The 27,526-nt window shown below is 36.6% G+C and overlaps 3 protein-coding genes across 4 annotated transcripts; 1 reads left to right on the top strand and 2 right to left on the bottom strand.

Moving 5' to 3' along the window:
* Positions 1 to 9,846: 9,846 nt before the first annotated feature.
* LOC120070324 lies at positions 9,847 to 10,708 on the bottom strand. Its single transcript, XM_039022250.1, has one exon. It carries the CDS (start codon positions 10,514 to 10,516, stop codon positions 10,007 to 10,009), a length of 510 nt encoding a protein of 169 aa, XP_038878178.1. The 5' UTR covers positions 10,517 to 10,708; the 3' UTR covers positions 9,847 to 10,006.
* LOC120070323 (pentatricopeptide repeat-containing protein At1g62350-like) lies at positions 10,334 to 12,226 on the top strand. 2 transcript variants are annotated; one of them, XM_039022248.1, is made up of 3 exons: positions 10,334 to 10,475; positions 10,764 to 11,102; positions 11,667 to 12,226. In XM_039022248.1, exons 2-3 carry the CDS (start codon positions 10,773 to 10,775, stop codon positions 12,072 to 12,074), a joined length of 738 nt encoding a protein of 245 aa, XP_038878176.1. In that variant the 5' UTR covers positions 10,334 to 10,475; positions 10,764 to 10,772; the 3' UTR covers positions 12,075 to 12,226. The 2 variants fall into 2 exon arrangements, with proteins under 2 accessions (XP_038878176.1, XP_038878177.1); XM_039022249.1 differs by having other exon boundaries at positions 10,335 to 10,475; positions 10,767 to 11,102.
* Positions 12,227 to 14,550: 2,324 nt separating this feature from the next.
* On the bottom strand, positions 14,551 to 22,752 carry LOC120069991 (TBC1 domain family member 22B). Its single transcript, XM_039021840.1, has 10 exons — positions 22,561 to 22,752; positions 21,588 to 21,744; positions 21,319 to 21,493; positions 21,017 to 21,087; positions 16,807 to 16,944; positions 16,631 to 16,722; positions 15,749 to 16,020; positions 15,523 to 15,608; positions 15,236 to 15,337; positions 14,551 to 14,921 (listed from the first exon to the last, which is right to left on the bottom strand). The coding sequence occupies exons 1-10, from the start codon at positions 22,668 to 22,670 to the stop codon at positions 14,760 to 14,762; spliced, it is 1,365 nt and encodes a 454-aa protein (XP_038877768.1). The 5' UTR covers positions 22,671 to 22,752; the 3' UTR covers positions 14,551 to 14,759.
* Positions 22,753 to 27,526: the final 4,774 nt, after the last annotated feature.

The raw sequence follows: 27,526 nt of genomic DNA, 5'->3' as shown, positions 1-27,526 counted from the left end.
ACTTCTCGCTCCCACTTACTATGAACATTCTCTCCATCCACCTTGATATTGACATACCCAAACACCATCCTTTAGGGGGACACACTCAGGGTGCCACGAGGTCGAGGGTAGATCTCACGGTGTGGACTAAAGGGAGAAACATGAAAGGTTTAAATGAAGCATCATATGCCCCAAGTACCTCCCACTGAATGTTCTACCTAGGGGTTCATTAACCTAGACAATCCGGCTACTGATTTTAGTCTAAGTCATCTTTTAAGTCTGCTCATAAACAACTTTTGTCTATGAAATAAACAAGTTCAAGTAGTCATATTTAAACATTTTAATGGACTGTCCTTAACTTGCATGCATGCATCAAATCTATCTAATTCACCTTTCCAGGTAGGTTCCCAGGTAGGGGTATTACGTTTCCGTCAACTTAAACACCCTAGCCTTGACAGAACCCGCCTTAGACAAAAGGTCCCTTATGGATAGATTTGCTACACTTTAACCTTTTATTAGTCAATTTAATCCTATTAAACTGATTAAAAGATTAAAGCCTAACGGTTGGTAATCATATTAGAAACGTGATCTTAGGTCTATGTCATCCAAGTTTTAAACATTTTAAAACCATGAATTAAACCTAAGTGAGCATGCATGTCTTTCTTATAGTTTTTAGTTCTAATTTCTCTTTAAACTTTAAAAAGAAACAACTAAAACACATTGCCACATAACAAGGTATTTATAACGCTTATAAAGTAACCTATGTGTCATGCTTCATGCAATGTTCGGTCATTACTATACATAATTTTTATATACATGTAATAACCAAGCAAACATACTTTCCATACACCTTTATACTATAACAATTATAATATAAAGATGATGCATGTTAATCCTTTTTATGCATGCATAAATATAACTCTTATATTATATGATGCATGAGCATGCTCTTACGTAATTTAAATCATGCTTCTCTAAATCATAACATTTATAATAAAGAGATGATGCATGACCAATGCATAACCTAAGGTGGGATTTTTCTATATGTGCATATCATATGACATATTATTAAACATACATCTCATGTATTAAACCAAAGATTAATGGACTGGGATGAACCTACACAAAACCGGAATGAAAAATTCTATCTATTACATTTTCCATCGAGAAAACCGGTTCACAGGTGAAGCAGGTCTTGAACCGCTAGGCGAAGCTCCATCGTTTAGTAAATTCCTCAAGGTAAATGATCGTGTAGCGCAAACTAGACGATAGCGTGAAAAGCTAAATGATCGCTTAGATGACAATGAGGCTACGAAGCCTAATCGTCTAGACGATCGCTTAACATGCGAAAAAGTAAATGATTTACCGTGCGATTACTCCACGATCGTATAGTTAGTNCTAATCGTCTAGACGATCGCTTAACATGCGAAAAAGTAAATGATTTACCGTGCGATTACTCCACGATCGTATAGTTAGTTACTAAGCAATGAGGCTTGCTGAGCTATACAATCGTCTAGTGCACTCGCGCGTTAAACGACACCCGAGCATCCAATACTCAGCGATCCTTTACCTCATCGTCTACACGACTCGACCAACGCTTGGTCATCTTCTTCCTTGAAGAACAACAACCCTTGCTCCGAACTTCTTCACGAACGACTCAAAACTCAAACTAACTTTTAATACAAACTCGATAGCAATTAATTATGCCCAAAAACGTAGGGGCCTTTACAATTAACTGGAAATGTAAAAGAATTTAACAAACTGTGGTTTAATCCCAGAAAAGTCCATTAATCCACACATCCACAAACGATTTAACCATTAAAACAGAGAGTAGACATGCTACACCCACCGAGAATGTATATGTTATTCTTTGCAGCAATGAAATTGGAATATCAGAAACTTGGCTCTGATACCAATTGAAGGAAATCTTATACAAGAGTACCTAAGAGCAGCGGATCTTTCCAATTCATTATGATAGAATTTCTACATATACATTCAAACAAACAGATATACATTGATTACATTAAATTATTGGCATGCTTAAAAGATAAAAACAAGAAGATCGAGATAACGTACCAGTTGAAGACTTTCTTCATAAAACTCGGTCTCACCGTGAACAAACTCCTTTCGCTCTTTCTGATCCAGCAAGTAATCGCCCAGCAACAACTCGATCGTCTACATGAACAGCTTTTCACGAACAATAACAAACGAGGATGACACCACCACTCAGAGCCCTCAATATTCTTTGATGGAATTGGTAGAGGGGGGGAGGAAAGGCTATCGTGTACTACGATTTAGCAAGTGGGAGAATGGGAAGACTATCATATAGTCGGGTGCTTGATCGTTTAGTGCGAGGTACACAATCGTGTAGTAAAAGCTAAGTGATCGTCTATACGATTGTTTAGTTCAGCTCAAGTGCTAAGCGATCATCTATGAAAAGGTAAGCGATCGTTTAAGATATCGTGGGCGATCGTTTAGAAAAGCGCTGGCGATCGTTTAGGAAAGTGTGGGTGTGCGATCGTTTAATAAGCGGGCGCTATCGTATAGGCTCTCAAACACTAAGCGATAGAAGGCTAACACATCGTGAGCAATTATGCGTCTCTCTTGCAAAATGAAAACAATCTTCATTTTATTCTTCAGTTATTGAAACTGAATTGAACTTCCCACTAACGTACTAATTCGGAGAAAACGTCGGCCAATTATCTCATAACTACCCAATTAATAAAATAATAAATATAATCATATTATATTCTTAACTTATAGTTTGATATCATATATCAATTATAATGTTTTGTCCTCTACTTGATATAAATCATATTTATATCCAATTTCTGCCAAAATAATGTATCTCATACATTTAGTCAATCATAACATATATAATTAACTAATTCAATTATATAATTGAACTCCCTCTTGTCAATTTGAACATTTCAAACTGACCCAAAAATTCTCAACTTTTATCCAAGCTACCAAAGGGATCTTATGGACCTATGGCTCGAAGCTCCAACAGTACGTGAATAGCTGACTAAACTCTTTAGCCACGAGATCCACCATCCGTTAACTGCCAAGAATTCTACTAAAGACCGATAGCTGAACTCTTCTTACCACAGATATATTTCTGTGTCCATCGGATATAACAAATCATGAATACGATGACCCTTCACAGATGCTCGTAAGTACAGCTGGGCCAATTTATCTTTTTGCCCCTATAGTTACATCTTACTTCTTAAGTACCACTAATCCCTCTAATGAACAATACAACACAGTCCAACTATGTATGAACACCTATCAGGCCATGAGAAGGTGTGTGGCGCCACATCGTTCAAGCTTTGGAATCAGCCCTTAAGGGAGCTATCTATCTACTTGCCCTTGCTTCGGGGAGGGAGTGAATTCTATCTTGTGTAGCTGAGTTCCCAGCTCCCAAATCAGATGAATCCCCAAAGTGGTAGGTTTGAGTTGGTGGCCTGGCCACTCGCACCTATACAAATGAAAGGACCGCCCTCAATGGCAGGAGTTCCCAACTCACTCTGGATTGAGGTCATGTTACATATGGTCATCCTAGTGAAGTGAAGTCTCTGTCATGAACGGTGTTATATAACAAGATGTTAACACTTCGTGGTCAGGTCTTATACAAACTCTTTGTATAGGACGCCCCCACTCGCATGTCCCCTACATGAATGATCAGGATCAGACCATCTGTGACAAGTCACAACATTTATAACTATTCCACAAAGCGAGCCGCATCCGTAGCGTTACCAGGATAAGGTTTCTCTCCTACATCTATATATTACAGACCATTTTGGTTATCACTTAAGACATGATCCACTTGTATATCACCTTATACATGCTTAAGTTACATTAAGACAATCGAGATTTTAGTTTATTGGTTTGTGGTAAAGCAAATAAAACATCTAGATGAGAAAATCAAGAAGTGAAGTAAATATCATATATTATACATCACAAGTGTTCATACAAACTATTTATAAACTACAGGACACGAGACTTTAGAGCATCAACCCCAACAGTACCAACAGGCTAACAATACAGGGGGCAATTGATTGAAAGATAGGTGAATGAAGGACATGTTCAGCCTATTAGTTTGTGGAGTGGGGGGCCAAAGTGGTAGACTAGATTAGAGTTTTGCACCCTTATGGGCTTAACGTTTTTCCTTTCCAATTAGTTAGGCGTTTAAGCACCTTATCCACTAACGGGGCATATAATTCCTTAGAAGCCCTACCATGAACAATGAGGACTCTCAAATACACTCCAAGATCCGCTGTCAACGAGATACCACTTGAATTACTCAATTCCGCTGTTAGCTGCCTACTCACATCAGGCGAAACAAAGAGTTTAGACTTATGGGAGCTAATCACCAGGTTCAAGCAACTTTCAAATTCCTCAAGCATAAAAAAACTTCTAGTAAAGTGAAGGAGACCCACTTCCCACTTTTCCTTCCCTACCACTGAAATAGGGCGTGCCTCGTTCTTATTGAGTGTACCACCACTAAAAAAGACTATAACCCAAATCAAATTTCACAAAAGAACTAGATCGAAAGACGAATGAGATCAAAATCCTTAACCACCATCCAAGTGTGTAAGAAAAGAAAGGGGTGGGTGCCTAATGTCATGGTCATGCTTGTCCAAGGCGTGTTGCCAATAGCCACATGTTCGCTTCCACCTCTTTTTACTATGCTTTTATCCTATGTATTTTCTTTTGCTAGGTAGTTTACTTTCTATGTACTTTTCTTAGTGTGTGACCGCTCGCCCATTTTCATATGCAAGAGTGGTGGATGTGCTTTTGGTCAAAATGTACTATATGGGGGTAAGATTGATCATCATATCCTCATACCAATAAGTTGTATGCTATAAAGCCATGTTGTTGCTTATTACTTTCTAGATGTACGACTAATGTTCATTGCTTAAACATGCTTTCAAACGTTTGCCAAAACCTTTTCCTCTAAACCCGTTTTCTAAAACCTTTTCTCAAGAATGGGGGTGGAGGTTGTGAGAAACGTCCATTGTGCCATCGACTATTTGGATTTGGATTAGCTGACTTGTTCGAGGGCGAGGACCAGTGTCGCACAATTGCCTCGAGATCTTTATGAAGGTGCGATTGTGATGGTTGGTATAAGAGCCAAGTCGACTTGTGGAGTGAGAAACTGTGATCATGTCTACTATAAAATAGTTCAACAAGTCCTATGTTGATTGATTAGTCGAGATAGAAGAGTAAATTCTATATCAAATAAAAGTCTCTGATCAGGTTTAGTTCCTAGAAACTTGGTTATAAGAAGTCTCTGATAAGGCCGATGAAATCGAAATGTTGGTAGCCACTTAGACGGGTTGCCCGTCAAGGAATTGTTAACAAGGGTTGAGACTTAGAGGCAAAAGCTATGAGAACTAGCAGTTTTAAGCATGGGGATGGCACATCAGGCTCTGTTACCCCTGTGGAGGTCATGTTAAAGAACTAGACAGCTAGCAGAAAGAGATAATTCAGATGGTGACTGAATTATCTGAAGACATTCGAGCCACCCTCGATGTGGTCTGAGCAGAGATTACGGACATCAGTATAGGAGTTAACCTCACCATGAGAGCGGTGGGAAATCAAGCCCCAGTTAGGGGTGCAATCCAATTCAATAGGGTAAAAGTACCCGAGCCTAAGCCCTTTTATGAGGCTCGTGATGTGAAAGCGCTAGAAAATTTTATCTTTGATATGGAGAAGTATTTCAGAGTTACGAACACAGCGGCTGAGAAGTCAAAGATCACCTTAGCGACGATACATCTAGTAAAGGATGCTAAGTTATGGTGGAGGTCTCGTTTCATGGACATCCAAGAGGGTCGGTGCACCATCGACGCGTGGGAGCGACTGAAACAAGAGTTATGTTCTCAGTCCTTCCTCGAGAATGTTGAGATTTTGGCAAGACGCGGGAATTGAGACATACTGGCACTATTAGAGACTATGTGAAACAATTTTTCGGGTTGAGGTTGGACATAAGAGATATGTTCGAAAAAGACAAAGTTTTCTGTTTTATTGAAGGCCTAAAACCGTGGGCAAAAACAAAATTGTATGAACAGAGAATACAGAATCTCCCAACCGCGTATGCAGCGGTTGAACGATTGTTCAACTTAATTGATGAACCTCAAGAGATGAGACAACACTCGAGATCCCCTAATAGAGAGAGGAAGAGAAACGATTCAAGCCCATCGAGAAATAGTGGGGGAGACAGAGACACTAGTGGGGATGGCAAATCACTTCAACAGACGACTGGAAATACGTGGCGGTCGGCCCCTATCCTGTTATATATGTAACGGGCAACACAAGGCGAGCGAATGTCCGAAACGAGCAGCTTTTAACGATTTTCAAGCCTCATTGGCCTCAAACTCGAAAGGCAAAACTGTTCAGGTAGAGGACGAGAATATACAAGTAGAGAAAGATAAAACCCCATGAATTGGGGTATTAAGATTTTTAGCTGCCCTCCAGAAGAGTATGGGAGAAACAAAGGAACTCCAAAAAGGCAGTCTGATGTATGTAGATGCTTGGGTCAATCATAGATCAGCCAAAAGTACCATGGTTGACTTTGAAGCCACCCATAATTTTATGTTCAAAATAGAAGTCAGACGGTTGAATATCCGTTAGGTAGGAGGCATAGGTAAAATGAAAGCAATGAACTCTGCGGCCTTGCCTAGTACAGGAATGATAAAGAGAACAGTCGTAAGGTTGGGGGATTGGAGTGGCCCTACCGATTTCGTGATTGTCAAAATGGATGACTTTGACGTGGTGTTGGGGATGGAATTTTTTGCTTCAGCACAAGGTAATACCAATACCCCTCGCAGGGTCTGCACCCACCATTATGCATGCCGAGATCAAACAACCGAATGAGATAAAGATGATCTCAGCCCTCCAATTGGAGAAAGACCTTACCCACAAGTTAGTTAAAACCACGAAAGAGAAGGCCCCTTAAGACATTTTATGTATCTTGGAAAAGTGTCGCGTTGTAGAGTCAGATAGTTTACACAAGTCCCTGCCTTCAATGAGGAGGAAGCCCAGATGTCGAGAGTTCCTACCAGGGGACTAATTTCGAGTAAGATTGTACCTAAGACAGTTTCGATGTCGAAGCCAAATAGAACGTCACCTCGTGAGCAGCTACAGAAGACCAATGGAAGTCATCGAAAAGGCTGGAAAAGCCTCTTATCGGGTGCAATTATCATCGTGGATGGGGATTCATCCTATCATCCACTGAGCAAAATGCACTATATGAGGGTAAGATTAATCATCATATCCTCATACCAGTAGGTTGTATGCTATAAAGTCATGTTGTTTCTTATTTCTTTCTAACTGTACGACCAATGTTCATTGCTTAAACATGCTTTCAAACATTTGTGAAAACCTTTTCCTCTAAACCCGTTTTCTAAAACCTTTTCTCAAGAACGGGGGTGGAAGTTATGAGAAATGCCCATTCTGCCATCGGCTATTCGGATTTGGATCGGTTGACTTGTTCGAGGGCAAGAACAAGTGCCGCATAATCGCCTCGAGATCCTTACGAAGGTGCGATTGTGACACCTATCTGCTTGGCTTCCTTTTCTTCCCCGCTTCCTCTCCCTCCCTTCATTCCCCCCTACAACCAAAATGATAATGGTTGTAACATCCACTGGTAATATGTGGAAGAGGGTAAGCTTTCTATGTGGATGGGACGTTGGTCGTGAATTAGTGCATTCTGCGCTACCCATGACCTAAAATGAAAGGCACTTGGTTGATCTCTCTGTTTGAGACAACATTCATTTATTCAACTTTACACGTGGGAAGAGCTTACTTTCCTCGGCTTGGTCTTGCTCTTTCCCATACTATTCCTCCCCACTAAAAAGGGCGATTGACTTTCTCTTTCCTAGAAAGGAATAGTTGACTTTTATGGCAACTAATGGGGAAGCCTGATGCTTCTGCAAAGTTTAAGAGCTTTCATCCTCTTCCTACTAAACCAAGTGGTGGCGTCTGCTTACCAGCACATTTCTTCTTTAAAGGACTTGAACCTTTATAGAAATGCTCGCAAAACGAGAAAGAAACTCATGGAGAGACCATGATATATTGATGCATACTTCAAGGTTTTCGTCCATTAGTTTTTAATTTTAAGTGGATTAAATGATATTTTTAGAATTATAAAGAGTAAAATAAACAAAATTGAAAATATAATAACCAAAATGAAAATTTTAAAACATGGGGGGGGGGGGGGGGTTATTTATAGTTGGGCGGTGGGCTAAACGTTTGAGGCTCCAACTAAATGCCCCCTTAAGTGCTCGATTATTTTGGTCCATTTCTTACCTTTCCCTCATTTTCGTTACTCCTATTAGCACTCGATTATTTTACTCCGATTAATCAATCCTCGATGGCTCGTCACACGTTCCTCGATGCACGATTACTCGATACGCTTGCAATCAACACGTGTATACTCGATCATATCGACGTCATACTCGATGCTCGATTACTTTATACTCGATTATTTTGAATTCAAAACACGTTTGAAGGTCACTCGATAGCCAGCTTCATGGTCACTCGATACGCCTACAATCGACACGTGTATACTTGATCATATCAACGTTATACTGATGCTCAATTAATTTATACTCGATTATTTTAAATTGAAAACACGTTTGAAGGTCACTCGATACTCAGCTTCAAGGTCACTCGATACGTCTGCAATTAACACGTGTATACTCGATCATATCAACGTCATACTCGATGCTCAATTACTTTATAGTCGATTATTTTGAATTCAAAACCCATTTGAAGTTCACTCGATATCTAGCTTCATGGTCACTTGATACGTCTGCAATCGACACGTGTATACTTGATCATATCAATGTCATACTCGATGCTTGATTACTTTATACTCGATTATTTTGAATTCAGAACCCATTTGATTATACTCGATTATTTTGAATTCAGAACCCGTTTGAGCATGTTACACGATAGTCAATTATTTTTCCCCTATTTCGATTATTTTTCTTACTTTCCCTCGTTTTCCTTACTCCTATTAGCGCTCGATTATTTTGCTCTGTTTCCTTCCATCTCTTCTCCTTAGGGTTTCGCCATTATTCCCGATCGGCGTCGTTCCTAGTGGATTTTGGAGCTTCCTTTTCTCCGTTCCTGCCGATCGACTGCCATTGTGGTTCTCTTTAGTCGGATTTGAAGAAATCCTTTGTAGATCTAGACTACAGTATGTTTGGTAGTCTAGATCTGTGTTTTTCTTTAGATCCGTAACCCATCCTCTTTTATCTTACCGTTTCAAACGTCACTATTTTCATCACTTGTTTTTCCATGTTTAATTTGGACATATCTAAATTATGACTTGTACTTTATAATATTTTTTTATGTTTGACTCCATACTATTTCATGGACATGAATGTGATTTGATTTTCTTTTTTTGTTGTTTGTGAAATTTCTCTATCTCTACATACATTAATGTGTTGGACAATGATTAATATCCTTTGAAGAGAATGAAATTGTATTTATTGTATGCTCACGAAGTTTGATATGTCAAACAAGGTTAAAATTGGTGGAATGGACAATGCAACATTCAACACATTTTATACAAATTGGTGGACCAAACAATTTTAATTAGATTCGTGAAAATATGATATTTCATTTAAATTTTTTTCCTTTGATATACGGAAAAGTAGAATCAATTGTGATATATACTAAGATAACATGCATTTAGTTTACATTCTGTTATAACCGGCTATTATAATAATCTACACCCAAAACACAGATTATTATAACTCGACTATAATAACCTGCACAAAAAACACAGACTATAATAACTTGCACACCAAACACAAACTATAATAACCTACATTCCAAACACAGACTAAAATAATCTTTATCCAAAATATAAACTATTATAACCCACAAACAATAATAAACACGGACTATTATAACTTATTCAGCACCTCAAACGCCTCCATCAGAACTCATAAGAACTATAATGTTTTTTTTTTTAAAGTACAATCAAAATGAACGGAAATGAAAAACACCCTTGCTATCCGGATAAACTGAGATATACCGAAGTCGCAACGCCGAGCGCGTACACGGCAACCACAGTTCCGACCACATCCTTTCCGGACCGAGTCACGGCGCCGATTCCGGCAATTCCGGCAATTCCCACCGGAACTCGAAGCATCACTTTTTTTCCAACGTTCTTCGCCACAGCCTCTGCAAATAGTTCGATCGCCCAATGCTTGAACCGGATCGGGCCTAGGGTTTCGCCTTCACGGTCCGAGTCATCGCGATTGACGGCTCGGAGGGCTGAGTCTACCTGGAGGCGAGTCGGGGGAGAGGGAAGCCAGTTGGCGATTAGTGGATGCGGCCGGACGACGGTGATGAGGTGGTGAAGGTGGTCGGCGGCGGCGCAGAGTTGGTAGGGGAAAACGCCGTCGTATGCGTGCTGCGTTAGGGCAAGGCAGTGGGAGAAGGTTGAATTGCAGGCTAAGTCAAATTCGAGCGAGTTGGTAAGTGAGTTTCTGACTCGTTTTGAGGCTGATATTCCCATTATACTACTTCCTCGCTCTCTCTCCCCTCAACCAGTTCTGGTTTTTAATGACACTTGAATAAATATCTGGAAACGAAAGCCTTTTATATTTAAGTATAGTTTTCATATAGATTATTGTACTTTGATTGAAAAACTCTCTCTAAACCTTAAAAAAATTTCAATAAACTTCCAAAAAATTTTAAGAATACCCATACAATTAGACTTCGCTACATTCCATTCCACCTTCACTGAACTGAGTTTCTCGCAGAAGGGCGATATGAAATCTACACTAATGGGTAGTCTCCAATTCCATTTTCCTCAATTGGGTCTTCGCCAAGACCTCACGAACCCAAGCCTCCATTGTTGTACGGCAGCTCCACCTCCAAATATCATATGTGGCCTTAGAAAGGGCTTGAGAAAGCCCTTAGGGAGGTCAAGGGTGCCCTCCATTGAGGCTATTCAAGCAGTTCAGTCTCTCAAGCTCGCTAAATCCACCTCCAAAATGGAAGACGTTATCAATAGCAAGCTCAGCAGATTGCTGAAAGCAGACTTGTTTGATGCTCTTACTGAATTACAGAGGCAAAATGAACTGGAATTATCGCTTCAGGTATTGCTTACTCTTTTTTATCGTATGCAAATATTGCAAAAACTAGATATGTTGCCCTTAAACTCTTTTAGTGGCTGGCTTTAGTTATAATTATTGCACGAGTTGGAGAGTTCAACTCAATAGCAATGGTTGCTTAGAATTCAGGGTTTAGGGTTCAATTACAATGATGAGTTAAAGTTTGATGGTGTTATTGTAACTGTGTTTTTTCATTCGTCATCATTTTTTTATATCCATGATTGTTTAGGTCAGTTTACATGCACCTCAGCTAATTTCACGAGACAACTTGTTTGACTCTACAATATTTGGATGCAAATAAATTCGTAGGATATTAAATCCTAAGTAGATGGCCACCATGAAATTGAATATATGACCTCTTAGTCCTTTATCAAGGGGATGTTCATCATCATTGATTTTGTTTTAGTTTTTTCCTTTACAAGAACTACAATCGTTTGACATTCTGATGTAAAAAGTTTACTGGAATGATACGTCTGATTTCTCTTTTGTAGCCTATAGCATTCCTGTCACTTCAAATTTTATTTCATCTTAACTGAATTCAGGCTTTAGGTCTTCAAATTTATCCAAAATGAAGAATGGTACGAACCAGATTTAAGGTTGTATCATGGGATGATTCTGATGACGGGAAAGAACAAAATGATTGAAATGGCTGAAGAGATCTTCCATAAGTTAAAAAAGGATGGGTTAGAACCAGACATAAGAGCTTTTAATGAGATGATGGGAGCATATTTGCAAGTGGACATGGTTGAAAGAGCAGTTGAGACATATGAATTAATGAAAGCATCAGGTTGTACTCCAGATAAACTGACTTTCAAGATCTTGATCAAGAACCTAGAGAAATTTAGGGAAGAATTTGCTGCAGTGGTGAAGAAAGAATGTAATGTATATTTGGATTCGCCTGAGAAGTTCCTCAATGATGTCGAACAGAAATCGACCGCGAAAGGTCGAATTCTTTAATCATGGACTTGGTAAGTTTTGGGAATGTATTTTAAATAAAGAGATCAACGTCTTTTGGGATTTTGTTTTTTCTTTTTGGCTTTGGAATTGGAATGTTACTAACCAGGAAAATTTTTTAGAACTATCTTAATATCTATTATTCCCTTTCATTATTGGATGATTTTTCCTTCATTACTTGACACATGATCAGTTGATTTATTAATTTATTATTAATTTATTTTACAGACCCACGTAATTTTGACATGCTACTTTTGCTTCGAGTAATTAATGGAGGATACTAGAAATTCTCTCGTTAATTATGGTGGGCTCACTTTTGCACCTTTAATATAAGCTTGGGAGGCTTAGTTGTTACCCAATAAAAGTCAATACTTAATTTGATAAAAAATTTCATGGTAAGAATTAAGTTGATACAAATTTTGAAGTATATAGATTAATTATTACATAGTAAAATTCAAAATAAATTATTCAGTGTTGTTGAGGCGACCCCAGGCGCACGCCTAGGGCGAGAGGCAAGGCGGGTTAGTGCGCCTGTTGTGTTGCCTAGGCGAGCATCTTCAAAGAGGCGATTGCCTGGCGGCGCCTTGTTGCGCCTTCGTTGATGAAGGAGGCGAGTGCCTTTTTGAATATTTGTGTTTTTTTTTTTTCTTTTCTTCTTTTTTTTTTTTTTAAAAAAAAAAAATTGATTGACAGCCCATGAAGTCGATCACTTAACCTTTTGGATTCGGCTGCTTCCTTCAATTTTGCTTCAATTTCTTCTTCCTTTCAAACTTTTTGATTTCTTCTTCTTCCCTGAACGACAACCAAAGTCTCTCTACTCCACAATTTTGCTTATTCTTTTTGAAGGGCGTCACTTACGAACAGCTTCATCAATCTCGTCATCTTGCTTTTTATGATTGCTCCGTGTGGGTTTCGATTTTGGGTTTCAATTGTGGGTTTCTTTTGATTGAAGTTCAGAGTTTTGTGTAAAGGTATATTAATAATATTATATAATAATTTTTTTTTCTGCCCATTTATTTAACCTTGAGCAAAATTTTAAATAAAATACCAGTCTGGGGTTGGATTATGAATTCTTGAGCAATAAAATCTGTATCTGTATTTTATTATATATTTGTATATTCATACCTAGTGTGTGGGTTGAGATATTTCTTTTGCTGTTTTGCATTGTTTTCTGATAAGAAATGACCTTAGTATTTGTATGTTACATTACTAAACATTCAGTGGGTGGGGTGAGAAATATTATCTTAATTTTTTTCCAAGAAGTTTCATCTTATAATTTATGTTATTATATAATATTTGGATTCTTTACAATTTATTATCATTAATTTTTTAGGCTTTTTATGCACATATAACCTTATATCCTACCTATATCTCAGGCATCGCCTTTTTGTCGCCTCTCGTCTTGAGGCAATCAAAGGACTTGTCACCTTGAAGTGCGCCTTGCACTTTAAAAACACTTTTTACAAATTCGAAAGTATAGAAAATAAATCGTTAAAAATTTAAAAATATAAGATTAGATTACTATGAATCAAAGTTTAGGGATTAGAGGTAAGTTTTTTTGTTGTTTTTTTTCCAGGGAAAGAACTCTTTTAACATTCCTTTTAGAAATCTAAAAAATCTATCGTCATTGTTTTTTTTTTTTTTTTTTTTTTTGCATGAAAATTTAATATTATTTAACCAATTTTAACAAAAATATGGAATAACTTGAAAATTTCTTGATATTATAACTACAAGAACAATCTTGAAAGTATAGAAACTAAAACGAAATGAATCTTAAATACAATGACTAAAATGATATTGGAACCTTTTAACTTTTAAGTAACTACCACATAAAGACCATGGATGTGATACTCATCTCCCATGACCAAAATCTCCCAAATAAAATAGAAACTTCTGATGGTTTAAGAATACTTTTGGTCCTTTTAACTTTCATAAAAGTAACAATTTACTCCATGAACTCTAGTTTGTAACATTTTAGTTCTTGTATTTTTTTAATTTTTAAAAAAATTATAACAATTTAGTTCATGTACTTTAATAAGTAACGATTAGTTCTTAAACTTCACAATCTGTAATGATTTAATCCCTATTATAAAAGATATTAGTATGAATTTAATGAAATTTCTTACACATGTAGATTGATAAACTCATCGTTAATCAAATTAATTATAAACTATAAAAACTAAGTCGTTATTTAATAAAAATAGACACTTAATTGATTAAAATTTGTACGATAGGGACTAAATCGTTACAAATTGTAAAATACAGAAGCTTAACCATTACTTAGTAAAATATAGAGACTAAATTGTTATAAATTTAAAAATACATGGACTAAATCACTACTAATTAAAGTTCGGGAACTAAATGGACTAAATTATCGTGAAAGTTAAAAGATACCAAAAGTATTTTTTAACCTAAAAAAAATGCAAGTATGTCAAGATGAACCATCCATCTTCCTTTTGATAGAGAAGTTCAAGAGATCTAGAAAAAAAGGTGATACTTTACTCCGCAAAATATAGTGAATCTACAAACAATTGCCCAGAAAATAGAGACGATACAAGGGATGATACAAGACAGAACATTTGAACCGTTTCCTAAAACAAGCAGAGCAGCAGAAACCCCATTTAAGAAAGAAGAGAAGAGGGAAAAATTGGTCAACCTTCAAATGTTAGTGAGGATAACAAAACCCATTCAGCTAATAAGGTGTCTGGGAGAATTGTTGAACATACTGTGCCACATGTATGCTCTCGAAAGCACCATCTCAAGCTCTTGATGGGTCCAATTTTGAGTTGGAACATGCTGGAGAAACATCACCAATTCTTGAAAATCAAGTTTCTGCAACTCTTCAGACCACTGAAAAGAAGGTAAAAAGGACCTCTAAGTTCTTGCCATCCTAAGCCAATGTTATAGCAGAAACAAGATCTACAGTGAAAATTGTAAACAGGAACTCTAGTAGGCAAAATTGGTATTGCCCTTCACTCCATTTTTCATTTGTTGAAGGGTTACTCAGAGAGATGAGAACCTTGGGATCATTCAAAGTGATGTAAACTATTCAAACCATTTACAACGATTTCCTTCCAAGAATTCCATCACTTATCATATCAAACTATCAAAATAATGTCCTTCCTGAGTTTAACATGTTAGACGATTAGATTGGATATCCTTACCGTCAAAAGAAAACTGGCAAAGATGTAGACAAGGAAATCTGGCAATGAATCCCCTTCCGCAAGATAAGTATCCCATAACCGGGTAACAAGATGGAAAGGAATCTGATGAGACAAAAATCAATAACATTACATTTATAACTGGTGCGAGCACAAAGTATTTAAATACTCTTGGCAGTTTTGATTTACCCTCCCATATTCAGTGAACTATCTTAATTACAGAATGTGATTTGGTTTTAATGTAATCCTAATGGAAGTAACTGGAGGAAAATACAAATGTCTTGGCATACCTCGCGTATCAAAAGACAGTTGAACCACCGAAAAGCAAATTGAAGAAATTCCAGACCCTGTTCCTCCATGTGTCTTGAAACAGGTTCTGGCCAAATTAAGGAGCACACATGATTGGTTAATAAACGGCTTACCATATCCAATATCTCTAGGTTGTAAGGGAGATCAATTAAGAAAATTCAAACAAATGACTTCTACACAAGAGTCAAGGCCAGAAAGAGAGATTACCATCAATCCTTCTAACCAGTTCCTTCAACTTAAATACAAGTCTCTGAATTCCCGGTTGAGCGAACGTGTAATGATCTTGCATACCATCAAGTAACTTAGAAAGACACCAGTAGCAATCTGCCTCGATGTTTGTGATCTTGTCAGGAGATAGATCAGAGATTGACCATTTCTCAACTCCACCTTCTAAGTATTCTGACAAGAAGACAACTAAAAATGGAGTAGCAAGATCATTTATTCCCTGAACGTATCCACTTGCAGGATGCCGAATAGCCCTGGGTTGAAAATAATTGGGTAAAAATTTGATATAATACTGATTTCTGCCAGCATCACTATACACATCAATAACCACGTCTTGCAATGTTCCACAGCTTGGTCAGTGTCTACTTGTAGAATAATTTAAAATATACGCCAATAAATAACAAAGTTTCCATAGTTCCTAATAGGAAAAGTACTCTGTATGTATGTAAATAAATAACAAAACTGATACTTCGCATGTAACTTTTGACCACATAAAAAAAACCTAGGTTATATTTGTAATCGTATCCTTCTATAATTGATTCCCATTGAAGAGATTTTCATAAGCTCCTAATGAGAAAATGGACTATGTATACAAACAAACAAATAATTTGATCCTTTGTATTCAACTTCAGACTACAATGAAAATATTAGTTAAATTTTCAGAATGTAGTTATCCATACAATAACATGGCTGAAAAAGTCTCCACTCAATATTCTATTGATGAAATAATATATATATTTACATTATTAATGAAACAATATCAATAATAATAATAATAAAATAACTAACAAAGATATTTGCCACTTGGTATAAAAAACAGTTTATACTAACAAGTGACAGGGGAAGGCAAGGATAGTGTCTTACCAAGTATAGAGAATACGCTCCAAAGATTTCTGAACTTGTGCTTGTTGAAAGAAAGCAACATCAGGTACAGTTCTAGGACAGTCAACAGCAATCTAACAAGGAAACCAATTTTCAAGGATTGGTAAAACTAGAGAACAATATTATTAAGTTCAGCACTAACTTGTGGCAGTCATTACCTGGCGGAGCATGTTTATCTCATCATCAGAACGTTCAGTATCAGGAATGTCATAGAACTGTGCAACGCTGTCAAGATACTCAAGCCTCTTTCTTCGTAGAACTCCCTCCTTTCTATCTGAATTAGGTGGTGCATAGCCCTGTTGTCAGTGCATATTTAAATTGTGGACAAGCAGCTAAAGGATTCTATCAGACAAGTCTCTCTAATTTTCCTTCTAAGCAAGCTAGACAACTATCAAAGTCGTAAATTCTAAGGAATCTGGTGAAGAACATTCCTAAATAAGTTTGAAAGGACGCAAAGAGAATGCCAAAATAACAAATTGCTTCCTCTGTTCAATGGCTTACAACAGTTTCTGAAAGAATTCATGAGAAATAGGCATTATTTCTCCCAACACCCGTCTTACTTGTTCTTTATCCAATCAACAGCTTATATTCAGTTTCACTACTGTATCCTTGAAAATAAAAATGGCTGGCTCGACATTCTTTTAAAATGATGGTTGAAAGGTAAAGTTAAAGACTTACAGTCAAATGCTTCAAGAACTATTCTACAGTACGTATAATAGAAAAACACTAAAATGCTGAAAAGTGAAGGTCTTTGTTAGACCATCAATCATGGGTAAGTGTACGCTAGGAAGGGTAAAAAAGAGGAATGTTAACTTCTACAAGATAGTAATATAGGAGTGTAACTCCCGGAAATAGTTCTTTAGGTTGGGATTCAAGATATAAGTAGATAAGAACATGTTGTTTAAGGAGATTAGAAGGAATCTAAGTGTAACTGCTGTAACATGTTAGATAACTCCTAATAGAATTAAGATCTGAAATATAGTGAAATGTAAAGGAATTACTATAAGACAACCCCAGTAGGCACTTGGAACCTTCCTCTTGAGTGTACACACCCAAGCCCTAGATTACTCCATAAAATTGTCTACCTTTACTCACTCACCCTCCTATTTATAACAAGATTCCCTAACTAACTTCCTATCTAATTACCCTTATACCCCTTACTAATACCCTACTAATATATTCTTATCTAGGTACCTTACACAGTGGTAGGAAGGGTAGATTGCCTTCTAAAATATACCAACAGACAATTTATAATGTGTGTTGGTCTATAACCTCCCTCTGGGTGTATTATCTTTACAAATACCTATCATTTTTTTGACGATTTATAGGATCTTGTATTTTATACAGCCTCAAAATGAAGATCCCTCCACAATACCAATGCATGCTCTTTGATTTACCTAAATTAGACGACACCTAGTCACCTCGGCCATTATGCAGTTTTTGTGTTCCCTTTCAGTGAAGTTTTTGTTTCTTATTCAAAAATAAAAATGATAATAATAAAGGACACAAAAAATGAGGGGGGAAAAGACCTTAAAGTAGATGTCAAATATCAGAATACCACTACATATCTGATGGAGCTTCCAATAGCACATCTTGCATCCTTTCATGGTCAGGTCACTCAAACTTGCACGAAAATATTTGGCCAAAAATTATCCTCTTCCTCCTTTGATTGTTTCTCTTTTGTAGTTATCCATGGGCTACATGTGAGCATGTGAGTATGTGACTGCTTCACCTCAATTTCAAAACCCCGATGATCAGCCCCCTTCATCACTAAATGGTGTTCAGATGTCCACTCAAAAGTAACTTGCATACAAAAGCCCATTAGTTGAGAAAATTCGTCCTTCATTTAAATCTCTTCCTTGATAGTCTATTGGACAATTGGTGCTGTGTGATACTTCTATTCTAGCAACTTTCTCTGAAGTTGCTCCAACTTTATGAGAGGTCAAAATCTTATCTTCCCAGATCAATGTTGTTAAGGCTTTCATCTTTTTCATTTCTTATCTCCAAGAATTTTAATTAGCTTAAATTTTTGCCTCCAATCCATCCAATCATGTTTCAAGTACTGTCTTCCATGGTCAGAATTGTTGTTGTAATACCCTTTTGTGAGGAACCAAAAATTGAAGTAGGAAGGAAGAAAATGCAAGGTTCTTTGTGTAACTGTAGAAAGAAAAACACTAAGGTTGGTATCTTACTTAAGAGGACTATCTTTCTTCGACAATTTCTTTTAACTGAATGTTTCCCTTCTGTGTGTATCACCTAAACCACGCTATTTCTATCCTCCTAATTTTGACTACTACACTTCCTTCCTTCCTTCTTATGCAACCTACCTATCCCATTTACCACCCCATATCATATCCATTCACTCTTATACTAATTAAACCCTGATGTCTAACATCCGCCATAAATTTATTTGGTTAAAGTAATTCATTAATAGGTGTTTCTTTCATCCCAAATCATGTTTGCATATATCTGATTTCTTCTTTTCAAAAAAAATAATATAATAAGGTAACAAAAACTCTTATTACACTGCATTCAGTTGCAGACAATAAATGGTTTCATTCTTTCAAGAAAACATCCAAATTCAGCCATTCATCCAACCTCAGTAAACCTGAATCAAGGTTTTAACTGGTAGCTAGTTGGTTTAATTCTTTTCTACATGTTGCAAAATTGGCATCGGGGTCAACTAGACTCATTTTTCTATGTAATTTCAAAAAAAATGAGAAGCTAAAGGCATATGTTCTACAAAGGGGACCTCAAACAGGTAAGAGAAGTTAACGAGATGAACGTAAATTCACATATAGTATTACCAAATACATTAACAACAATGTAAGGATAATGCTTTTCCAAATGCTTTTCCAATGCATTATTTCATGTCTTAATATCATCTTCCTCAACGAGTATTTCCTCACTAAAAATTGTTAGTGTTGATATAATAACCCATCAGCTAAAACTTTTGGGATTAGCGATTGTTTATCAAGGTACCAAAACAAGTCTTTACGCTTGAACCCCAACAATATCATTTTCTTCCCGTTAATATTTATAACCACTTATAGGATTTTATGTAAATTTTCAACCCACAAGTGATAGGATGTGTTAAGCTATTGATACAAGATTAAAGTTACCATAGCCCATCAGCTTAAGCTTTCGGGTTCAATAGTTATTTAACAACAAACAACATGTGCAACATTATCTTGCACTGCAATATGATCCCTCACAGGTCAAAACAAAAGTTAAGGTGAGGCAAGGAAAGTTCAAGAGTCTCTTTTTTATTTTTGAGTTTGGAGAGTTTGGTTCTTAAAGAGCAAACAAAACACTCACAATGGAGTAATCACATAAGTCATAAGAAGTCAATGGTATTTCACTCCAGTGACGAGTAGTAAGAAAAAGAAAATATTCAAAAAGAATTAGGGAGTACGAAAATTTAATTTTTGACGTAATTTACAATAAAGGAAGATTGATAATAACTCATTAGGGTGTAAAAGTGATTCTTAAAAGGTGGTTGTATGGTTTTAAAGTATTCTAAACAAGATTGTGTTCCTTCTTGTGGCCATTTTTATGGGTGTTGTCGAGAAGTCATGTAGTTTCTGGTGTTTCCTGGAGACAAGCCGAAGGGTTCCAAACTGGCTCACCATCCGACACTCCTCCCCCCACCCAATAGGGGGCCATGGTGTAGATCCAACAAGAGGGTTGATGCTTGAGGCATGGGCCCCATCCCATCACATTCAATGCAAGCCCTTGACCACACACGCAAGGGAACTTAGTCATATGAGAGCATTATCTGGACCCACACCAAACATGTGATGGAATGAGATTTATGTTTCGAGTTTTAAAGTTTTTTCCCCCTTCTTCTTTTGGAAGTTACAATAGAAAGAAGACTATGAAGGGAAAAAAGCTCTTTGGGAAGGACGATTTAGTTTCTTATCTTTCTGTGGTTCATGAATGTCATCCATTTTGTTTCCTATTGGGGTTTTCTTAATGTTGTCAGGTTCTCCATTCTTTTTCTTTCAAGGCCGTTAGGGGCGTAATCTTAATGTGAGGTTGTCAGTGTGTAAGGTATGGTCATAATTTTTCACAAATTCAATGTAAAGCTCAGTTTTCCCAGGAAAAAAATTAGACTACAGCATTTTTAAGCTATCTGCAAGTATAAATAACATACAGAAACTCATTCTTTCATAAGAAGATTAAAAGAACAAGGAAGAATAGAAAAAGACGTAGAACGGTTGGGGGGCTGTTTGGATGTATTTGTAAAAACATGTTTTGAAAATAATTTTAGAGTATAATTTATATTGTTTCTCAATTTAAAAGGGAAGAAGTCCTGCTTCTTATCGAGCAATTAGAAAAAGTCAAAATCACTATAATCCAACTTACCAAAAGAAGCCTCCATATATTAGGGCGCATATATGGCGGAATGCCACTCCAAGCTAGTTCCCGCAACTTGTCTGCATAGAAAAAGAAGGAAAAAAATTTACATCCATGTGTTTCACTAGAAAAACTAATAAGAAACTACTTTTTAGAGTTGGCTATTAGCTTATTGCATCTATGACAAGTTGTAATAATAAGAAGATAAGCACCACAAGGCATTTCATGTTCCTTTACCGACTTTCAAATGTGCATATGTATCTGTGACTTCTAGAAGAGGGAAGATTATCTCAAACAATACACAAGCATACCTAGTATGATTGTTGTCCCAGAGAGCAGCTTTGTGAACTTCATGACCCTTGCAGAATCTGTTGCTCTAGCTCCCATTATTGGTTTTTGGACTTCTTTAGTAAGATCCTCAGTGTTAGAGGTTGATGATTTTGACTTATTAAGAATTGTATTATTATTTATAATCTGAACATCTTCCTATATTGAAAGAGAGCGTTTCACTATAATGCGCCTTGCCATCGAAAAAGAAGTTATAACAAAAATAATATAAAAAATGTCAAATCAGTTTCACCTCCTCAGATTGGGCAATGTGATTGCTTGTACCAGTATCAATATCGGACAAGCTCCTTGAATAATTCAATGACTTATCTGATACACTTGAGGAGTCAAGCACATCCGATCTTCTAGTTAGCAATACTTTACCAGGAATACTGCGGCCTTTAAGCAGCCTGCACCAGAGATTCCAGATGTGTGATTAAGAATTTAAGAAGAAAAATATAAGAATAAAATCAAAAGCTCAGGTTCATAGCATGTGATATCATATAAGCAAAAAAATTATGTTCTTAAGTATCCTAACCGTGGGATCAATTAGCGGCATCTACCGACTGTGGAAGCCATAAAAACAGTTAATGAAGAAATTTTAATCTTTAACAGACAACAGTCTCTAGCATAAGAGACATAATCGATAACAAAGTAGACTCCACCAGGTAACTTTTGATGAATTGGAGCACTAACAAAGTAACAACAAGATACTTATCCAACTTCCATTACTTAATTATCAAAATCCAAAGTAATTAGTATCTGATCAAATTACCAACCATAAGTGCCAAGGCTTGGACAATTGCCAAAGTTCCTAGATTAACAGCCCCAATATATATCTCAATAAACTGGCAATGTAAATTTCCAACTGCAATGCTCCCACACATTTCCCAGAAACCAAATGCAAAACGGCATCAAACGCAGATCGCATCTAAGTAAGCCACAGCTCATATAACAAGATCTACAGAACCCACAAACTTTTCCTTAACAATCTAACAGACTCTGAGGATCAAAAGCTTACAGAATTGAAGAACTGGAACCGACGCCCATGAAAAATGTCTGAAATTTATTGAGCTAACCGATAAATTAAAAGAGAAAAATAACCGAATTGGAGATCAAAATCTTAGTTGGGCAACTGGGAGTTGAAATCAATGAAAATGAAAGAAAAAGGGAAGAAGGAAATCAAAGATTTGGAAAGAAGAAAAATTGGGAATTGAGATTGTTACCCTTGAACATTTCTGAGGGTCTGATTGAATCTGGAATCGAGACTTGAGATTGTGCTGTGTTTTCGTTGTGGATCTTCACCGTCGAGACTGTTATTGCCACTGTTCTTCATGTTCGATCAACCGAACCATACTCCGTTTTCCCCCTAATATTTCTCTACCCCCGACCGGAGGTAGCAAATTATTGGTGAATTCCAATTTTGCAATTATTTTGTATTTTTAAGCTTAATCTTTCATCCTTTCCTTTCTTTGGTAAATGTAAATTTTTACTATTCTTTTAATTCTCTTTTTTTTGCCCCTTAAATATATTTTTTAACATTTAAGTCTATTTTGGTTTTTGGATCTTTTTGACTAGTTGAGTATTTTAATATTATTTTTAACAATGGGAAAGTGCATGATTCAACCATCAATTTTTTAAATAATAATTAGTATTTTATTCATTAAGGGTGTGTTTGGTGCACAGAGTTAGATTGAATTGGTTTGGTAAAATAATTGTTTGTGAGTAATAATTGTTTATATTTGAGTGCTGAGTTGAGTTGAGTTGATCATAATTGTCTGTATTTGAGTTGCGACATTGAATTGAGTTAGTTTAGGAAGTCTGTGTTTCGAGTGCAGAGTTAAGTGACAGAGCTCCAATTATATGGCAATATCAAAACAAAGAGAATAAAAAAGAAAAATGGGAAATCGACGGTTGAATCAGTTGAGAGTTGTTGTCAAGGTTGTTGGGGGAAGTTGAGGTTTAAAAAGAAGGAAGCAAACAGAAGGGGGGGATTCTCGAGAGTGGAAGTTCAGAAGACGCTGTCGTGGAGAAGCCATCGCGCTCATCATCTACGTCCACTAGGCGATCGTGTAGCATTTGGAATCGTATGGCAAAAGGTAGATGATCGTATAGTAACTGCGATGGCGATCATGTAATAGTAATAGCTCAGCGAACGTATAGGAGTTTGTGAGCGATTGGGGGGATTTAGTAAGCGATCGTTTAGTGATACTGAGCAATCGGGTAATAGATTGTAAATGATTGTTTAGCGTCTGGTAAGCGATCGAGTGATAAGTGTAAGCGACCGTTCGGTCTTGTTGACTCAATTCGTTTAATAAAGAAGTTGTTCATAGTTTAACCACTTTCTTGGAGATTATACCCCATATGTTACGTTAATAAAGAACTTCAAGAATCAGCTTCCTAACATTAAATTGGGTTGAGTGATGAATATCTAGTGTAATTTTCTATAACCTAAAAAAATATGCATTTCTTATAGGTTATTTTGTTGTTGTTGTTGTTGTTTTTCTTAACTTTTTGTTTCATTATCTAACTACACCTAATTTTCCAAATTCTTAACACTCAATCGAGATGTGAACTCAATAAATAAAAATATATTTTATAAGCTCCTACATGTAACTATTACACTAAATTTAGATAAAACATTATTATTTATACAATCAGCAACCCTATAACATATTTTAACAATGGGGGAACATACGGTTTGAACTTGCACAAAAAAATAAAATTGTCATTAGAGTATATTTACATGTTCATATAACATGGCCAACAATGAGCCGATTTCATGCATACAAAAAAAATGTTCATTATGATAATCAAGCTAGTCGGTCCAACCAAGTAGATGCAAATAATATTTCTTCCTACACTGTGGTGGGACTATAAAGAAGCAGTCAATCTTCTGGATCTCTGTGACAAGCAGGTATATAAGGATGACCTGATCATCCTCAGAAAAATCCCTCAATATGAAATTACTATAAAAGACAACTATTAAATACTACAAACTAATAATTTCCAAGTGGGTATTTAAACATACTTTTGTCAGTCGCATTTTTGTTTTTTTTTCCCTTTTAGTATATGATCTATCAAGTTGGTCGTTGGAGATGAACGACGTAGTTAATGGTTGGAGTTGGTCATCCAAGGTGATCATTTAAGTTGGCCAACGAAGGTGATCGTCGGTGAAGTTGATCATTGGAGGTGGTTTTTGCTTGAGTTGGTCGCCTAAGGTAAATGTCAATATTGGTTGTCAGAGGTGGTTGTCACTGGAGTTAATCTTCGAAGGCGGTTTTTATTGGAGTTGTTGTCGAAGGTGGTATTTGGGAAGTTGTCGTTGAAGGTGGTTGTTGAATTCTAGAGTTGGCCATAGGAAGGTGGTCGTTGAAGTTGGTCATCAGAGTGAGGAATGATAGTCGTCGGTGGTGACCGACAGATGAAGCCATTGAAAAAAATTGGAGAGAGGAAGAGTTGAGGTGAGTCAATAAAAATAACCAACACAACTCCCCCAACATTTAAAGTTGGTGGTGAAGGAACTTTTGTTCAAGAGAATCTATGAGCGGAAGCAAGATCTTTCCAAGTTCATTGTGAAAGAATTAAACGCATTCACAAACATACAAAATAGTTATGTATCTTAGAACAAATTACAACATGCTTTCTTAATTAAAAAAAAAAAAGAAAAAAAAATGAGAGACATACCTTTGAAGAACTTTTCTTCTGTAAATCTCTCGCTCTCGTGAAGAATTGAACAGCAACCCCTCGCTATCGTTCAGATCGCCTAGCCAATCATCTAGTAATCACGAACTATCTTGTCCACGCACAGCAACCCCTCGACACAACCACTTAGCAACCTTAGTATTCTCGGAGTGAGAATCCAGAAGGTGTGGGCTCTGTGTGAATTTGGTAGAGGGATGGAGGAAGGAAACGATCGAATTACACGATCAAGCAAATGGGAGAAGGTTCTGTCTATCGCATAGATTGAGAATACTTGATCATTTAGTAAATCTCGCTAAGCACACGATTGTTTAGTAAATCACGCTAGATCTTTACACGATCGTTTAGTAAATCAAGATCGTTTAGAAAATGTCGCTCTATCACGTAGTCTCTCATAAGGCCTATTGTGTAGTCTCTTGTGAGTAAACAATTAGTAATTTCACTAATGAAGCGATCTCTTTACAAAAATGAAAACACTTTTCATTTTATCCTTCAGTTATTCAAAACTGAAAATAACCTCCTACCTTCATGGTTAATGGAGAAAATAACCAACCACAATTATCATATAATTGTTTAATAATAATTAATTTATCATATAATATTTATAACCTATAGTTTTAATATCACATCATATGTAATATTTAAACCATAGTTCTTTTCTCCTTTAATTAATATAAATCATATTTATATCAAATTCCTCCAATTAATGTATCTCATACATCATATATAATTGAACCAATTTAATTATATCATATATAATCAAATTCTCTCTTGTTAATTTGAACACTTCAAACTAACCCAAAAACTGATTCTCAACTTGAATCCATTGAGCTACCTAGGAGACCTTATGGACATGTAGCTTGAAGCTCCAACGGTATGTGAATAACTGACTGAACTCTTTAATTATGAAATCCACTATCCGTTAACTTGTCGGACACTCCACTAAAGATCGACAGCTGCACTTTTCTCACTACAGATATATTTCTGTGTCCATTAGATATAACCAATCAACAATACGATAACCCTTCACAGATCACTCGTAAGTACAACTAGGCCAATTTACCATTTTGCCCTTGTAGTTACATCTAACTCCTTAAGTACCACTGATTCCTCTAATGAACAATACATCATAGTCCTACTATGAGTGAACACCTCTCGGGCCATGAAAAAATGTGTGACGTCACATCGTTCAAGCCTCGGAATCAGTCCTTAAGGGAACAATCTATCTACTTACCCCTGCTTCGGGAAGGAGTGAATTCCATCTTATGTAGCTGAGTTTCCAGCTCCCATATCAGACAAATCCCCAAAGTGGTAAGTTTGAATCGATAATCTGGCCACTCGCACCCATGCAAATCAAATGACCGCACTCATAGGTAGGAGTTCCCAACTCACTCAGGATTAAGGTCATGTTACTTATGGTCATCCTAGTGAAATGAAAGTCTTTGTCATGAACGGTGTTATATAACGAGACTAAACATTTCGTGGTCCGGTCTTATACAAACTTCTTTGTATAGGATACCCCCGCTCGCATGTCTCCACATGAATCATCAGGATTAGACCATCTGTAGCACTTTACAATACTTGTAACATTTACAAAGCGGGTTGTATCCGTAGTGTCACAAGGATAAGGTTTCCCTCCTTTATCCATATACTACAGACCATTTAGGTTATCACTTAAGACATGATTCACTTGTATGTCTTCATATACATGCTTAAGTCACAACGATAACCAGGGATCTTAGTTTATTGGTTTGTGGTTAATGCAACTAAAACATCTCATATTTCATAGCAATAGTGAAGAAAATATCTCATATTATTATTTCACAAGTATTTGTTCATACATGTGTTTACAAACTACAGGTCCCTACGAGATTTAGGGTAGCAACCCCAATAGGTGGGTCAAACATTGAGTTGGTAATTTTTATCAACTCAATCCAACTAATATTGGTGAGTTAAACATCCATAAGATATGTTCGAATTAGCCTTGACTATTTCATATTTAGATTGGATAGTCTTCAACATTTAAAAGGGTTTGCTCAAATAATAATAATAATAATAATAATAAGTTTATTTAAGTTCCTAAATTTTAGGCTTTATTTTATTTGGATCATTTTATGGTCTACTTTATTCCTTGGACTTCCGAAATAATTATTTCGTTTACCATTTATATTATGTTTTAAATAAATGAATAATACAGGAGTTTGAAGGGCGTGAGTTGAGATGACTTGAGATGGGTTATGATATTGGTGTTTGGGTGGCTAACTTTGTATGTCATCGATAGTTTATACTCATATCCACCAACTTGGTAATAGTGCACTCAATCCTTATCACCATCAATGTCTCCATTGCCATTCCAACCACCAACTCCGGCTATCACCTCCGACGACTTTCGACAGCGACCACCTCTGCTGAATTTCGATGACTGTCAGCTCCAGCCACCGCCTCCTGTCAACTTTCGACGACCATGAACTCTGATCACATCCAACCACT

The sequence above is a fragment of the Benincasa hispida genome, chromosome 1, assembly GCF_009727055.1.
Source record: "Benincasa hispida cultivar B227 chromosome 1, ASM972705v1, whole genome shotgun sequence".
Lineage (NCBI taxonomy): Eukaryota > Viridiplantae > Streptophyta > Magnoliopsida > Cucurbitales > Cucurbitaceae > Benincasa > Benincasa hispida.
Note: the sequence above shows the minus strand (reverse complement) of the source record. Positions and strands in the feature narration are given on the sequence as shown.